The sequence below is a fragment of the Tenrec ecaudatus genome, chromosome 5 (assembly GCF_050624435.1).
Source record: "Tenrec ecaudatus isolate mTenEca1 chromosome 5, mTenEca1.hap1, whole genome shotgun sequence".
NCBI classification, from domain to species: domain Eukaryota; kingdom Metazoa; phylum Chordata; class Mammalia; order Afrosoricida; family Tenrecidae; genus Tenrec; species Tenrec ecaudatus.
The window spans coordinates 58,803,121-58,821,439 of record NC_134534.1 but is presented as its reverse complement, the minus strand read 5'-3'; the positions used below and the strand labels follow the sequence as shown (position 1 = coordinate 58,821,439).

The 18,319-nt window shown below is 43.8% G+C and overlaps 1 protein-coding gene across 1 annotated transcript in view; it reads left to right on the top strand.

Moving 5' to 3' along the window:
• Positions 1–17,374, top strand: part of STMN2 (stathmin 2) — a 29,981-nt gene extending 12,607 nt beyond the window's left edge. The window contains exons 3-4 of the mRNA XM_075550834.1: positions 9,898–10,089; positions 17,233–17,374. Coding sequence (XP_075406949.1) covers positions 9,898–10,089; positions 17,233–17,292 — 252 coding nt within the window. The 3' untranslated portion in view covers positions 17,293–17,374. The remainder of the gene's footprint in view (positions 1–9,897; positions 10,090–17,232) is intronic.
• Positions 17,375–18,319: the final 945 nt, after the last annotated feature.

Below are 18,319 nucleotides of genomic sequence, written 5' to 3'. Positions count from 1 at the left end.
TTCTAAGCCACCACAGGAGAGCGATGTGTCCTCCCATCCTGCTCTTCAGTACAGTGATGGCTCAGTGGGTTTCCATAAGATGTATAACTTTGGAACCCCTAAAGGACTAGTCTATGAGTCAGTATGAACTTGGGGCAGTGGGTGGAGAGGAAGGGTGCTGTTTACAGGGAGTCGTCAGGAAAGGTCTTCTGATTAAGAGGACATTTGAAAAGGAGTGTGAAGGTAAGGAGGGGTGGAGCCTCTAGCACCGAGCAGCCGTGCCCGGTCTGTCATCTGTACGAGAACCACTTCCTGTCTTTTCTCCCACAGAATGGTTGGTGGGTTCAAGACGCCAACCTGTGGGTTAGCAGTTGAACCCCTAACCACTGTGTTACCTGGGCTCTTTGGTCAAAGAGCCAGAGCGGGGAGTATACTAAGTGTATGTGAGAAATAATTGTGAGGACATGTGGCTAAAAGAGCGAGGGCAATGATTAAGAGTGCGAAGGTAGGACTTTGACTTTGACTTTGACTTCAAGTATAATGGAAAGTCACTGAGAAAAATAAAGCCCTTTCAGTATTTGATGCAAGTCATTATATCTATTGGAGAAACATTTGCTTTTGAAAAGGTGTGAGTAGAAACATAGTGCTAGATGCATAGAGGGCGGGAAAGTTTGTTCTAGAACTGATCAATGGGGTGAAACTACAGAAAGTGTGTGCCTGGGACCGTTGGAGCTGTATCACTGAGGGTAGTGATCACAAAAACTTAGCAGTAGTAAAGGCTTCTGAACATGCAACAACCAAACAGTAATTCAAAATCAAATGCATAATGTACCCAACTGCTTCTGGCACTACTTGCCCGTGTTGCAACCTTCCCGGGCAAAAAGCGGTTGTGTGTGGGAGAAGTTTAGGAAGCTCTGGGCTACAGGATGTGGACGGGGCTAACGACCAGTGAGCTGACGTTCTGAGTGGTCTTCAATGCCAATGTCGTCAAACAGCCTCTACTAGGAAAGACATGGGGAGTCGCTGAAGATTTTGTAAAATTACCCACATGTACAACCTTGCCCTGAGGTCACCAACACTTTGATTTCCCTGGACCTATTTTAGGAAATTCTACTTACAAATTACATTACATTAAAATAATTGTTAACAAATTCCTTCTCCATGTTATTAATCAAAACAATCTCTAACTTCTAAGTTTTTATGATAACAAAATAATAAACATTTTCCTACTAAATGAACACAATTCTAACTCAAAATAAAGATAGATATAGCTATAGATCTGAACTATTATTTCTGTTGGGACTTTTAAAAGAGACATTAGGACCTTCGAAGCATGCTCCTGAATGTTCAGGACCCTCAGGTGGGAACCCTAAGCTGCACTGTGTCACGTGGACTTCTGGGTTTATATTTGGAAGGCCAACATGCAGCATCTCCACGTGGGCTCAGATTCACTCGGTGGTAAATGTTTGGGCAGTTTTATCCCCTCCTTGCTCCATCTGTTGACACTTTTGCATCAAGGACCATCTGGTTAGGAGGTTGGACAGCTCCCTCAGGATCCTTTGAGGCAGAATTGATGGTCCACTAGTTTCCGGGTAAAGGCAGCAGCTTGCTATAGTGTAGCCACCTTTTTCCTGCCTTTTCTCCCTTCTTTGGTTACCGCTGGGAATCAATGTTCACTTTCACGAGACTCTATTACCTCATAAACTCAGCTTAAAGTTTATATTTTGAAATCACAGCTTCCATACAGAAGTTGACTCACCTGGGTAAAATGATATAAACACGTCAGCCATCGATTCACCCATCCACCCACCCATCAATTCATCCGCCCATCCACTCATTCATTCGCCCACCTATCCAGATATTCATTCACATAATAAACATTTATTTAGCCTGGGAAATGGAGCCCTGGTGGTGTCGTGTTTACCATGTTGGGCTGCTCCTTGCAAGGTCAGCAATTCAAAACCACAAGCCGCTCCCCAAGAGTAAGATGGAGCTTTGTGCTCCCATAAAGGGTTCTAGCCTTGGAAACTCAAGGGGTCACTTTACCCTGTCCTATAGCATCACTATGAGTTGACATCGATTAAATAGCAGGGAGGTGTTTTTTTTGTTGTTTTTTTTTTGGGGGGGGGGGTTAACCTGAGAAACAACAGAGCTAAGTCAATTGTAAAACAAACAAGTAAAAGCTCACTGCCATTTAGTCAATTATAACTCATAATGACCCAGTAGGACAGAATAGGTCTATCCCTGTGGGTCCCCCAGGCTTAAAATCTTCATGAGAGTAGACAGCCTCATCTTTCCTCTGGAGAGCACTTGGTGGGATCAACCTGCTGACCTGTGGTTCGCAGCCTAACTACAGCACCAGAGCACTAGCCAGCCATAAATTTGGGTTAACCCAGGGCAATGCCGGTTTCCTTCTGTTATGAGATCATTATTAGTAATTTCTCTTTTCATTCACATAAAAGCCCCGGTGTGCACAATAAATTTTATGGCCCTCCTAAGCAAAGAACAGTGTTCAAAAATATCTTTTAAACAGAGTGGTTATGAACATACAACTAGAACACGCCTGAGATCAAATTCTTGATCCAACACGGATGAGCTGTCTGGCCTGGGCTAAGTCATTTAGGTGTTCTGGGTGTGTTTTTGCTCATCTGCGAAATGAGACGAGCGAGAGAATTACATGATGGAGTGATTATGAGAACTCAAAAAATTGTCTTATATCAAGACCTGTAATGAGCACTCTGAAAGGATTAGAGGCTTTCAAATAAACACACCCCCCCAAAACACATGATTTAAAAAGAAATGTCTCTTTACTCAAAATACTGAAATTTTACCTCAATACGTTTTGTAAATTTTTGTTAATATTACATAATGTTCTTCTATCAAATTATTAAAATGATAGATAATTTGACAGGCAATAGATATACAGTAAGTACACGGGAGTTCTAGAATTCATGGGAAATGGAGTTTTTCCACACACTTTTTGAAGCTCCCGCATGCATGTAAATAGATGATCCCAACTACAAGTTTCTTTGGGGGGAAAAAACGAAACTACTAGTACAAGAAATGATGATAACTTAACAAACTTAGCGATCATTATAAACTCCTACCACGGGTTAACATTTAAAATCACCCCATTCAACCCAGCCCAGTCCGATTAAACTGGCACATAGCCACTGCCACAGAATCAATTCCCAAATCCCCTCTGTTGTTTGTTTTTAAGAAAATGGTTGTAAGAGAAATGGATCCTTAGCCACCGAACTGAACAGACTTGTCTCTTCCATTTGTTGGCATCCGCATTCGCGATGACCATGAAAAGCGAGTGCAGGGGAGGGAAAGAAGAGGGGATTTGCACATCCAGGAAACAGTTGCTCCTTAGCGGAAGTGCCCTTGATCCTCCTGGATGTTGGCCCTGTGAATAGCAGGCACAGACTTCTTTTCCTAGCAGTCAACCCCAAGAAATCCACTACCGACTTTAGTAAAAGGACACTCCAAAGGTCTTTGGATTAGTATTCATTTGAATTTTCTGTATTTCCCACTTTTCAACACCATATTGCACCATTTCACTCAAAAACAAAACCAAACACCTTTTTGTGGCTATCTGGGTGAGAGCTGACAGAGCACATCAATTCTCCACTCAACACTTCATACCCATTTTGTGTCATGTCGGTCATGTAATGGCACTCACCCCTTCCTCTCTGTGTCCCGTGTCCATTGGGCCTTCGTTCTTATACCTTCCTGCCTTCTCTACTTGGTCCTTGAGCAAATGCTGTCCTTTCGATTCAAAGGGTTGTTTGAGTTAAGGAGTGCGTCCCTCTCTGGTATTACAGTTTACCTTATAGACTGTCTGTCACTTGTCTGAACATTGAGCCCCGGCGGTGAGCTGAGTTCCAGGCTTGAAGGGTGACTGAGGGGCATTGAGCAGTCTCTACCCTGTCCAAACAGTAAGCCTAACCTTTGTCATAATTCTAAGTTTGGGTCCATGTGTTTCTCCTGCTTTATCCAGGATCATCTAATATGACCCTGTACAGAGGAGCTGGTAGTGGTAGCTGGGCACCTCGAGTGTTTACAGTCTCTGGGTTATGGAGGCTAAGGTTTGGGTGTTCTGTTGGTTCCTGTGTTTCTGTGTCTTTGATTTCTTTTTTCATTCTTCTTTGCCCTGCACGAGGTGGGAGTGGGAAGAGCAACAGTTGCACCTGAGATGGCTGCCCACAAGCTTTAAGACCCAGCTTTACTCGCCAAGGTCGATGTGCTAACTGACTCTGTGTCCCCTGAGCAACAGCTCTGAGCTGTAGTCCTTAACTTGAGATAATTATATATAATTGCTTTATTTTTCCAAAGCATTATTTGTGACCTCAGATGGATAATAATGTTTTTGCACTGTTTAAAGGTAAGCCCTCGGTTACAGATACCACATCCAACTGACTGTTGAAAAGGGAAGACTGATCTTAATGATTTAGTTTATAAATTTGGTATAAGAACAAATATATCCCCTAAATGATGAGAGGGAAAAGAAAATAAAGCAGTAGGAATGTGTTTATCTCAGAATAAATGGGTTGCTCCAAACCCCAAACTCACAAGCACTGAGTCGATTCTGACTCAGGGACACTGTACAACACAGCACACTGCCCCCTGTGGGTTCCTGATGCTATAACTCCTCATGCGAGCAGAAAGCCTCACCTGGCTTCCGTGAAATGGAGAACTCGTGATATCTGAAATGTAACCTTGACTCTCGTGTGTGTACAGAAAGTCAAGTAAGTTTTATATAGCACTTAATGCAAATTTATCTTTCATTTCATTTCTATGGTACTTAAACTATTAGACTCAGTAATATAACAAATGGTAGTGAGCGTCTTCAGCAAATGTTAAAGTGTTCCTGAACGTACAATAACTCTTCTCTCCTGTCTCATTAGTTCTTCCTGCACGAAGCTCTCCTGTAATGATTTCAGTAAAATTAAGTCCAGTGTGAGATTTATGCTGAGAAAAGGTTTTTGCCAATAAAGTGCCCTTGTTTCTGCACCAGCAAGATGGAGAAGTTCCGTATTCTCCTGGAATGTCATGATGAACGTCTCAGTTCTATAAATATTTTGCCTTGACATTTGCATTATATCAGCTGATAATTATCTTGCCCTAATTTTCCATTTAAGTATTTCAGTGACCTTCTATGTTAAGTACATTCTATTCAGAAATGTTCCTTCCAAGGTCAGATGCACTTCCCTTGAACAATTAATTTTAATAGCTCACAGCAAATCCCACTTCTCCAGCCTTCCTATCAGCCCAGCCAATCAAAAGTCCTTTCTGCTAGTCTGTCTGTACAGTCACTGAATAAGTAGGGAATAAGAATGCCTGCTTGAATGTAGGGTGAGGGCTTCACTTTTACCAGGAATGGAGGAAAGCTCTTACATTTCTGTTTATCACATGTTGTCAATCTACTCCCTTGCTCTCATTTCAAATCATATTTTAGTAGAGTTCTCTGGACTCAATGCTTACTTGCTTATTCATGGATATGTGCAAACAGTGGAATGAGCACCAGATGCATTTCTTGAGGCTATAACTAGATGATTAAACTTTAGGCGGGGCAGTGAGCACGCTCAGGAAGTTCGCTTTGGGGTGCCTTCCAAGATAGACATTCTACTTCTGAAAAGTCCGCTGCTGAGAACCCCGTGGAACACAGCTCTGCTCTACCACTTGAGCCACGCTGAGCAGGAGTCGGCCCACAACAGGTGTTAGTGAGAAAGAAAATCATTTCTCCCTAATGGGTGAATTGGAGAGGTTATCGGCTATGACATATGGATTACGATTACATACTGTGGAAAATCAAAGAATGATTATGATTTCGTCACTGATGGAGTGACAGATAGGGAATGTGGGGAGGAGCCTGCCTGCCTCTTAACTCCATGGAACCATTTGAGTTGAGTTCTTTTGAGCAGAGCTGGAGATAGGGAGTTAAAAGAATTTTCTTACTGAGTCTATTTTCGTAATTCTACATTTTTTCCACATGGGTTTGAACTTGGACTATTTAAAGCTTTGATTTTTTTTTTCAGTTCCTAAAAGGGACTAGTCAACACAATGATGGAGAACATTCCTACCCAGTGTGTGAGAAAGTCCCAGCAAACTGAGCAGCACCAAAACATAGCCAGACCAGTCGTGGTGCAGGCAAATCTTTGTGGCTAGTAGTAGACACTCACTTTATCAAGTTCTGTGCTGCTCGGTGTTTCTCTTTCACCCCATTTACTGGGCTAAAGGAATGTAGATGACACCTATGCTGTGTCATCTCACTGATCCCCAATGACTGCATGAAATTCATTAGCCCCATTCAATGAAGCATTGCAAACTGAGCCACATCGTGTATTCCAGTAAGCACAGTAAGCATCTTTTGGTTACCTGTAATGAGAGCTCTGGAAGTCTGGTCATGCAGACTAGATATGTCTCACCTAGGCAAGACATCTGACAAGATAAGTATTTTCTTTTAAACACTAAGAACATTTATTTTATCTAACAACAAAAAAATCCAGACACAGATATGCTTCAGATGATATACATCAGAACTAGTTCTGCTTTTCTTCTTCTTTTTAAAATTGGGATTTGATACATATGTCATTTCATTGCATGGTTCAATCATATCAAGCAGAATTGTACAACTGAACAATCTTTTTCTACATGGACTTGACATCATCTGGCTGCCACCAACACTGTACTCACCTCCCCCTGAAACCCTTCTTCTACTTGCTGTCTCTATAGGTCCATCAATCCTGGGTTTCCTATACTGATAAACGGAAAGCCATATAACACAACTTCAAGAGGATGTCCTCCTATGACATTAGACCTCTGAGATAGACCCTAATATGACCAAACAAAGACAAAACCAAACAATACAAACCAAAAATACATAAAACTTTGGAAACCAGATCAGGTCCAGTCCACATCATAGGGGGATCTACTGACAAAGTTGTAACTGTTCAGGTCAGATTTATGCCTTTGATCTTCCAGACTCCTCTCTCCAATGCATTCTGTTTAGTGACCACTTTCCTCCCATCCCTCAGTTGTGGATAGAGGGAGTTCACGGAGCTTATTTCCTAGGTAGTTCCACAAATTGTCAGTTACATCTTCATTCCAAGGGGTTCCTTTCTTAATCCTATCCCCCTGCTGTCTTCTCCTAATTTCGCCTCTTTCACCAAGGAAATTAAGAATTTAAATATATACATAAAGTTAAAACTGGTTTTAATCGAATGCCAAAGTTAACTTAAACATCGGAACATTAAAGACTAGGCCATTGTGGCGGCCCCTGGAGAACGCGCCGGGCACTGGCAGCAGTGGGAAGGGCACACGCAGTTGGATCTCGGGGTCCCTCCAGAGCACCAGCGGGCACCCGCACTCAGCCACACAGGAATCAGTCCTGGCTTTCTAAATACAGGTGGCGGCTCATGTCACTGTGCCGCATGAAGTGCTGTCAGAGGGCCACTTGGAGTCGGTATCCATGAATAACCCAGGTGGGTCCTTCCAGATGGCCCTGGGGGCACTGAGTGGAGGAACCACTAACACGCTGACCAGAGCGCTCACATCCATCCTGGGAGGGCGGGGTGAATGGCCAACTTCCTTGGCTGCTACTGGCAAGACGAAAGGTTTGAGCCCACCCAGAAATGCCGCACGGGAAAGGACTGGTGAACGACTTCTGGAAAGAGAGCCACTGAAACTCTTGTGGGGCACAGTTCTCCTGTGACATACAAGGCATTGCCGTAAGTCAGAGTCGTCTCCATGGTGACTGGCTTTTGTTACCTGAAGTTATCCATTGTCACTTAGGAGTAGGTGTTACACAACGGAATAGGATTTGTGTGTCCAAAGTTGCACTTTGTTTTGCTTTTTCATGCTTTGTTTATTCCATTGTGCTTTCTGAAGATGTTCCTGGTGTTTATGTTCATTACAAGTGAAAGCTATGCTTGTAATCAATGCCTAATTCTTAGCCATATCGCACTCTTTCCCAGTGATTACTGCCTTCTCCCTCTCGCAGCTTTTCTGAACTGGAGATTATTGGTATTGAATTGCCCCTCAGTGTAATGAATGATCCAGACCGTTTCTTCTTACTTGTATCTATTTGTTTTGCCTGGTGTTTCATTCACTGTGAGGGTTCCTATCAGACAGCCCATTCCCTGGACATGTAGGGAGGTAGCAAAGATCTCATGCATCAAACAGGAGGACCCTTGGATCCACTAATTGTCCATAAGTAAAGGATTTTAACTGTGGACATCTGAGACCGTGGAAAGCTTATATTTCAGGTTAGCTGTACCAGTATATTCAATTGGCATCCGCTCGTAGTGGCCCAAGGCCGCGTTGCATAGTAATCGCTGCTGTTTACTCAGTAACCACTTCATGTTAGATAAGCACTGACTACCTGAAAGACAAATAGCCCTGTGAAATAGGTACCATCCAAAATAATTCCATGATAACTTTTAGTAGGGGTCAAATGAGGAAGTGCTCTCTCTCACTCTCTGAGACTAAGTATTTCCAGGATTGTTTATCAACAGCCCCCTCTAGAGGCAAGAGGACGAACTAGCAAGAACATATTTCATTCACGTTCCTTCCAGAAAGACTCCATTTTACTCGGTTTGAAATTTACTTTACGTTAATGTTTTGTCCTTATTGTGATATTCGTTTCTATGAAAACTAAAACCTACCAAGCATGGGACCGGTCCACCAAAGATATTATCGGAAACATTGCAGGGTTAATGCAAGAAGTGGGACTGGCTCCCAGGATTTTCTGTCTAATCTCCAGTGAAGTAGAGAATATATGGAATGTATGATAGATAGATAGATACACAATATAGTACTATAGAGTGTTACATAGAACTCTAAAGGACTAAGGGTGTAAATACTAAGAGAGGAGCGGAGTTGGCTGTGATGTTTCCGTGCTTACCACTAAGAAGTCACAAGGGTTCAATGATAAGCTTTCGCATGTTCAAGAGAATGTTCAGAACAAGGAGGTTGTCCTGCCTGTAGCTAAGGCGACATTAAGTTTGCACAGTTCTGGGGTCTCCAACAGGAACCTCTGTCTTATGGGGAAGAAAGAGGGAAATGGATTATGAGGAAAAAACTAATTGGCTGGAGATTTAATTGGCAAAATTTGACAAGTTTGTGGCAGGATCCAGCCTGCAGCTAATCAGAAAATGTGGAGAAAACGAAACCAGAACACAGCCCCTCCTCCCCCCACCCCCACTCGCCCCACCGCCGCCCACCTCTCCCCCTCCACCCCCACCCACCCCTGCCCGTCCTGGTCCGTGTTCCCAAAGCTTCACGCAAGGTTGCCATCCAGTGGTTAGTGACAGCATTTCATGTCATACAAATGGTCAAAGACCCCAGTCCTCTAGGAGCGTTAAATGCTTCTTCTAAGACGGCGGGTTAAAATGAGCCCCGCAGCTGAAAGTTCAGCTCGCCACGCCCACTCCAAGCCGTGGGAGCGGGCGAGCAGAGAATTGACAACAGTGAACTCAAAAACTTTTTTGAGAAACACTCAATTTAAAATGAATCGAACACCCCAATCAAACCATTCCTCGAGTTCATTACAACGCGAAGCGTCCCTGGGTGGCAGCGTAGAATCCCCCCCCCCCCACACACACACACACACACCGGGCTCCGAGGTTGCACATCTGTAAGGAAGTAGAGCGCACCCCTTTCTCCTGCGGAGCACCTGGTGGGTTCACACAACCGACCTACTGGGTGAGCAGCTGAGTGTTTTAACCTCGAGACCCCCAGGGCTCTGCCCTTGAAAGTCTGTAGACCAAGCTCTCCTCCATCCATCCGATGGGACCCTCTCATCTGCATGGGAGCGAATGGCCCCACCCGCCCTGGGCAGCCCAGCCCGCCCTGCTCCGGCTGCTCCGCCAGGAAGGGCCTGGTCGCTGTCAGGTGGCTGTGTTCTCTCCGCAGTCTCAAGAGGCCCAGGTGCTGAAGCAGCTGGCGGAGAAGCGGGAGCACGAGCGAGAAGTCCTGCAGAAGGCGCTGGAGGAGAACAACAATTTCAGCAAGATGGCGGAGGAAAAGCTGATCCTGAAGATGGAGCAAATCAAGGAGAACCGGGAGGCCAATCTAGCTGCTATTATTGAACGTCTTCAGGAAAAGGTAAGCGCCACGGAGTTCTGGGCAGCGGGGCATTCCCGGGCCACGCCGACTGGAGGGGACCCTTGCATGCTCCACACCAAAGAATGGGTCAGACTCTGCTGCAGGTGCGGGTCGGCTACCCACCCAGTGTCACCTTGACAGAGACAGCAGCCTGCAGCCTGGAATGTTTCTCCACTTTCCCAGTGGCCTATGGATTCCAGAAGACTAGTTTATGCTTTTAAACTATTTGAAAAGCTTTTGTATAGACTTAGAGGCCAACCAGCTGCTTAAACTAGACATATATATTTGCCAGAAAAAGCAGAAAATAAAAACAGAACGCTCATGCTCACTGGTAAGCCCATTCTCTCTATTTAGGAACTATAATAACCTCCTCCCCGACCCCCAATAAATAAATAAGCCTAAACCATTATTGTTGAACCAAAGTCTGACTCATCGTGACCCTGTGGGACAGAGTAGAATTGCCCCGCAGAATTTCCAGGCTGGCATGTCCCAGGGAATAGGCTGCTCCAGCTTCCCCTGCAGAGTGGCTGGTGGGTTCGAACTGCTCACTTTCCCATTAGCTGCTCAATCCCAAATCCCTTTTGGTAAACTCTAGCATAAAAATAACGTCGTGTAGAATCACTGTAAAGGGAAGCTAACGAGGATGTCTATCTCTTCAAGTTATGATGTCTTGGAGGGTTTATCTGCACCAACCTGAGCATGGACCCATTCCCATGTCAGCTCGAGCAGCGGAGGGTCTTCTTACAAACGGTCTCCCTTACTGTCTTGTACGCCCTTTGTAATTTACCGCCCCCCACCCCATATTTTTTCCTTATAAAAGGTACAGTGTAGACATGTCATTGTTTAGCTTTGTCCATGTACATGAAGCACTAGAAATACAGCGATGCACAGAGCTGACCTAGAGGGCATGGGGCACTGCGAGTTTAACCAAGATCAGCTCCTTTTCTCAGTATCTCTTAGAAGAGTTGGCTCATCTCGCTTAAGGTCCTTGCAGACTTGCCACTCCATTCTCTGCTTTAAAAGATCAGACTAAACCCCTCCCCAGGAAAGGGCAGGGAGAAGGAAGGAGGGAGGGAGCACAGGGGTAATTAAAACTAGGTAATTGACATGGAAATTTTCATGGGCATCTGTGCCCTTGAGGAATTGTCAAGCGCACTGTGGGAGCAGGGTGTGTTGGCTGGGAGACAGTAGTGAAAAAGCAAGGCTCTCTGAGGTGAGTGAAATACTAGGTGACTTGGGAAGGAATCCAAACCGCCCCTGGACAAACCTTAAGCAAAACCTTGGAGATCGGATTCAATTTATTTATAAGCCAGTGCATTCACTGTCTCCGAAATAGGCCCTTGCATGTCACCTAAATGAATCTGGAGAGGAGTGGAGGATGCCACAGAGCTCAGCTCTCTGCAGGTGCACCTGGCCAAACAATGAGTCCTTTGCTGAGATGCAGGCAAGCAATGTTCAGATGACTAAAAAGGATCTTCCCCTGACCTTGAACCAGTTAGTCTTACTCCATTGACCTTCAGCTTACAACTTTCCAGAGGACTGATGAAATGTGGTTTCTTGAGTGATCAGCACTGGTACCATGGAGAGCACAAACCCACTGTGTATTCTATTTGAAATAATTCTGACTGAACCTGCCTGGTGTTTAAAATGTCTACCACCAAGCTGCAGCTTCTCTGGAGGTAGACTCCGGACATCCGTGTGTTTGTCAGCTCTCCAGCTGATCCCAATATCTAACCTGGTTTGAGAATCAGTGATGTGAACCTGTTCCGGTTTAAATTTCAACAGACAAATTCTATCCTGTGTTGAATGATGAAGACCAGATTATTTCAAACTCTACCTTTTCCCTGATATCCCACGGCTGAAGATATACTTATCAAATCTAATACCACCTTTGGCTAATGTCAGCCAAGATCACATATCTCCTCAATATGGAATTGCCTCTCAGAAATGTCTCTTCTGAAGAGATACAAAATTTACTTCCATTTGATATATTTTCAATATGCTGTGGACTTACTGCATACATTTATATATCTCATATATCTACATATATGTGCCGATGTGCTTATATCTGTGCTGTGTGTACTAAAATTACTTTGCTTTTCCTTAAATATGATAAAGTAGTTGATTCAATTATTAGTGCATGAATGAAATTCCTATTTTGAAATTAGAAATCGAAAAGAGGATCAATATTAAGGCTGGAAAATGCCTTGCAACTGCCAGTAGAACAAACTCTTCTGAAATCTTCAGCTTCAACTGAAATGGTAATGCCCACTAAGTCAGCCAGTCAAGGACTGGTTATTGAGTGCTTCCTATATAATTAGGAGCCTGGAAGTGGGTTAGGTGCCAAAACGCCCTTAGCATTGCTTCCCCAATGACAATACTATACACTCCAACAATAAACAGCAAGGCATCGGCAACTAGAGATTAAGACAATATGCTATGTTCCAATATGGAAGAAACGTCAGGAACATTTACAAATACAAGATTCTGATATCATCGTCTGGGATTGGGCCAGCAATCAATATGCTTGTCAAAATTCATCAAATGAATCTAATATTTAGCCAGAGTTGAGAACCAGAGTTAAGTATACTTAGTTAAAAAAAAAATCAAAACCCATTGTCAAGTTTGACTCATAGTGATCGGACAAGACAGAATAGAGCTGCGCCATTGGGTGTCTGAGGCTGTGAACCTCCACGCCACCGAAAGTCTCATCTCGCTCCTGAAGAGCAGTTGATGGACTGATCCTCTGCCCTTGCTGTTACTAGGCCAGCAGATAAAGCACTCACTCCACCACCTGGGCTCCTTAGCTAGTGAGATATATTTAAATGTTTATCATCTTTGTTCCATGAAGGCATTTTTTCTTACTTCAAATAAAAATGTAAAACTCTTTCAATTCCCTCTTCCCTTAGAACCTCACCTCAATCCTTGAGTCTATCTATTGAAAATAATCGAGTGCGGAGAAGGAAGGGAAGGGAGAAGAGTCCCAAAGAGCTGCTTTAGGCTGAGCAGCTGATGCCAACCATCCTGAGGGACAGTCATATCGAGGACTCCGAATTGTAGTCTGTGGATAATGACTAACCTTCTTGCACCCTGCTATGATAAAATTAACATCTTCTTACCTTTGAAAGGATGCAATTCTTAGAGTTAGAGAAAGGGATAAAGGTAGGGTGGAGAAGCAAATGATTAAAAAATGCCTGTTCTTGCCATGCAGAGAAAAAATATAGAGATACACTTCTTCTTAAGCAATGCCTTGTCCGTGCTGAGAGTTCAATAACTGCTGGTTTTAATCCTCATCTCTCGTTCATTATCCATTCGCAAGCCCACTGTCATCAAGTCAGTCCGGACTCATGAGGACCTTACACGACAGAGTAGAACTGCCCACAGGGGTTCTCTTGGTTTAATCTTTACCAGCGCGGATCAGCCGGCTTTCTCCTATGGAGTCACCGGGTGGGTTTGAACCATTAACCTCTGAGTTAGCACCCGAGTGCTTAATTCTTCTTTTCTGTAATCATTTTATTGGAGTCCCTTACAGCTTTTATAACATTCCAACCATCAATTGTATCGAGCATATTTGTACGTATGTTGCCATCATCATTCCCAAAACATTTTCTTTCTACTTGAGCCCTTGGTATCAGCTCCTCTTTTTGCCCCTCCGTCCCTGACTCTCTTTTACCTCTTGAATCCTTGATTGAATAGATATATAAATATATATATTTGTATACTGTTATTATTATTTCATATCTTACATGGTCCCTTGCCTCCCTTCACCCACATTTCTGTTATTCTTGCTCTTTGGGTGTGTGGCTATCTATACATCTTTGTGATGGGTTCTCCCTTCTCCCCTCCCCCCTCTCCAACTAGCCCCCTACTCTCATGATATTGCTACTCCCTCTACTGTTCCAGAGGAGTTTGTCTGTCCTGGATTAACCCACCAGACTTTTTCTAGAGAGCCAGAATTTTATTGAAAAGCAACTTTTATATATATATATTGTCATACCCAAGCAAGAGTTGGGCACACTAATGATGACGTTTTCTTTTTCATTACATTGATGAACAGGAGAGCGCCCACTGCACAGCATAATCTAAGAATAGATTCTAGCCCGGTGCCTCTAATCATGCCTGGCAAATATTAGGAGCTCAGGGGTGGAATGAATACTATCAAAGAGCCTTGCCTTTTTGATGAGACTTTTCAGAGCATCTTGGCCACCTTCCCTGAGCCTCTTAGAACTGGCCTGCCCCGGCCTGTCTGCTTTTGATGCTCCTACATCGTGATGATGTAAAGCCATATTTCAGTTACACTAGCACCTAGTTAATTATTGGAATGCAAAGTTTTCCCCTCATAAATTTTCTAAATGCCAGGGAACCACAGTTTTTCTGAGAAACCATGAAGACGTTATTTAAATTGTCCCTTGCTAGCAAGCTACATCAGGCTCAGAGATATTTGCTCATTCTTATGGCTAACTCCATTTCTTTATGGCTGACTAAGAGCCCAATAAAAATGCGTACCCCAAGACCCATCACAGGTCGCTCCAGCAACCTCCTGAGGGCACCAACAGTGTGTCCGGTGGAGACGGAGCCGCTGCGACTCTGTGAAGCTCTGTCCTGGTTGTTCGCTGCTCATGTTCCCCCTAGCTTTTCATCAGAGCTCAGCTTTTAACAATTACTTTCTTTCTCTGTGAGAAAAGGGGGCGCGGGGCTGTTTGGGGTTTTTGTGCTAATCCCCCTGACATTTCCATTTGGACATGATGGCTCTGAATATGCTTTCTGTCCCTTGCTTGTCACAGCTTTTGAACATATGTAAAAAGGTCACTTAAAGCCAGTAAATCAAATTACTCTAAAATTCTTTGACCTGAGTCAACTTCCTCTCTACTCCAATCCTGTATCCTGGAAGGAAGTAGAGGGAAGGATATGCCCTTTCTCCCCAAATCTACATTTGAAAAGAGACATTCTTCACACAACTGTAACCTGCCCCACCCCCCATGTTAACCTTGAGATTGTCTAACAGTGGGGAAAAAGTTAGGATGGGGAGCCAGCTCCCTGACTTTGAATCTTCGCTCCCACTGCTTGTTAGCTTTGTGACCTTGCACAACTTATTTGTGACCTTGCACAACTCAGCTAGATTTCTGTGCCCTGGTTTCCTCATCTGTAAAACGGAGATGAGAATACAGCCTCCATCATGGGATTGTTGTGAGGATTAAGAGGATTAATCAAGAGAACACCTGTATGTATGCCTGTCTGGTACCTACTAAAACCGAAAAGCCAAACCCACTGCCAGCGAATCAACTTAGACTCACAGGGACCTCATAAGACAAGTGAGATGGCCTCTGTGGGCTTCCAAGACAGGAAGACTTTACAGGAGTAAAATTAAACCTCCTCTGACCTAATATGCTCAAGATTATAAAGAACCCTGTAATCTGAAGATTTCTTGAGATTAACAGTTTCTTGATCAGACTTATTTAAAGTTAGCCAAGGTTGTTGCCCCTGAGTTAAAGGACACTAACAACTCAAAACCTTTCTGGAGCTTCAAGAAAAAAAAAAGTAAACCAATAATACAATATTCTAAATAGCAAAATAAACACTAATACTAATCAATAACACTATTAAATATCAACTTCAAGTTAGCACTCGTGAGCTGGAAGGCAATGGATGAGTACTTATAGCCATCGGCTGTAGGACTTTGGACTCAGAACAGGGCTAAGAACTAGTGGGTCCCCCTTCCTTGTGTCACTTTCCCTCCTCGGCAAGTTCAGTGCCCAAGTCTAAGGCCAGTGCCTCAATCCTTCAAAAACAAATGGGCTCTAACCCCCTACTATGTGTGCAACACTGTTAGAATCAAGATGAGGAAACACAGTTCACGGCCCCTCAGTGAACGCGTAGTCCAATCGAGCAGCTGCATCCAGAGCAGGAGTGACCGCCAGGCAGGTTAGAATAAAGCAACTGCCACAGGGAAATACAAATGACAGATTCACACAGGTGTTCAAATGAGACCCAAAACTACATCCAGTTCGTTGTTTTGTTTTGACGAGAATCTTTACGGAGACAGAACAATTCCTGCAAGTCTTAAATTCTTAGTTCACAATCAAAATAGGGGATAAGGGAGACTAAGAATTTCAAACTCTGAAAATGATATTCTAAGGCAATTTCATTAAACTACAATATCAAGTCTGAGTAGAAGGGAGAGAGAGATCAGGCAAATTTAACTCAAGTTGTAAAGAGCCTTCACTAACAGGTAAAAAGTTCAGGAAGCTCAAGGAAGGCCTTCTACCTGGATCGAATCCTTCCAGAATCATACATCAGCACTTACACAGCTCTTAAATTGCTGGAGAAGAGGAAATACTAACGCTCAAACTGTTAGGGAGAAGAGCAGTGCAATGCTTGACTGCTAGTCTCTGGCTCTACACAGTATTATCAATATTCAAAATTCTCTTAATCATATGCCTTTTGATCATAAAAAAAAACTAACTCAGCTCATTATCACCGAGTGGAATGTTCACTCCATGTGTTCTATTCAAATACAGCAGTCACAATTTTGTGAGACCACACATGGCTCGTAAGATCACGATGACACAAAAACTTCATTTGCCCCGTGGCTTCCTTTCTTTTTTCCCTCTTAATTTTTTTGTATTATGCTATAGAAAGTCAAGGGGGCTGCAAAAAGGTAGCATCTTTTAATTCCACATTTCCATAGACTCTTTGGACACATGTGCAAGCACACAGGTTTATCCAAAAGATTGCGATTTAAAACAGTGTTTTCGATTTACAATCCAGTGACATTGATTGCATTCACCCTGTTGTGCATCCATTACCAATGTTCATTTCCAAGTGTTTCCATCACCCTGATCTGAAATGCAGTGCCCCAGGCAGTGACGTTCAGGACTGAAAGCAGGAACGCAAACAGATACTCATGTAACACTCCGCTCATTGTGGCGTTGTTCACAATTGCCAAAAGGCGGAATCAGCCTAACTGTGCATCAACAGGTGAATGGACGTTTTCCTTCCTCCTAAAATAAAATTCCTACAGGTGGAAACCGCAGGCAGTTATCGGTATGTCCCATCTAGTGCATGGTATGCAAAGGAGGGGGCGGGGAGCTCCCGGACCAGGCAAGGAGGCTCCGTGACACTGGTCCCCTTGCTCTTTTCCAGGAGAGGCACGCCGCGGAGGTGCGCAGGAACAAGGAGCTCCAGGTGGAACTGTCCGGCTGAGGGGATGGAGGGGATGGCACGCCCACCGCTAGTCACTCCCCCTTGCCTATATTATAACGGATTATGTGATATCAGTATGGGAAATGTATGACATGGTTTAAAAAAAGAAAAGAACTCATTATAAAAAATCAAAAATAATAATAAAAAAGTCAATGCGGTCTCTTTGCAGAATGTTTTGCTTGATGTTTAAAAACTTACCTTGAATCTTATTTTGTAAATACTTACATTTTTGTTAAAAAATACAAGTATTGCATTATGCAAGTTATTTCATAATCTTACATGTCCTGTAACAGGCTTTTGATGTTGTGTCTTTCCACTCAAATGAATTTGCTAGCTCTGTTCTTCTGGAAGCTCCCCACGTCGAACTTCATCCCCTGCCCTTTTCATTCCAACAGAAAACTGAGGTCAATAGACAGTCCACGGTGCTAGCAACCCACCATTGCCTAATGACCTAAACAACCTTGCCAACCCTGAGCTTAATGCAAACCATCCTAGGTCACCCCAGGTCTGATCACGCTGTAGGAAACCCCACATTTGTTGACTCACCATCTACTCAACCACTTAGAAACCATCAAACCAGGCTAAGGAAAACCACCCGTGATCGCGTTTCCTTCTGTTTCTCCGGGATGCTGTACTGAAAATGGCTCTGGCTTTAGAAGGGGGCAGATGAGAGGGCAGATCTCGATCTGGGTAGAAGCACAAAACTGTCCCTTTGGCGGCGCTGAACACAAACCCAAACGGTGTACGCAGCCGCCAAGGAACGAGCGTTCTTCGTGAAGTGGGCTTAATTCTCTCCTCTTAAATTGTGTTGGTGGAATGAACTCATTCATGTGTCGGGGGGCTTATTTGTGGGTGCCATGACCGATGATGTTCATGTGAAGCTCTTACCTGTAGTACAAGTCGATGACTCGACTGAACATCCTTCCGCTTGGACACTGCGAGCCAACCAAATCAAACGCACTGCGGACTTTCATTCAAGCTGGTCTTCCTTCCCCAGTGTGAGGCAACCCTGCCCCTTCCAGAAATA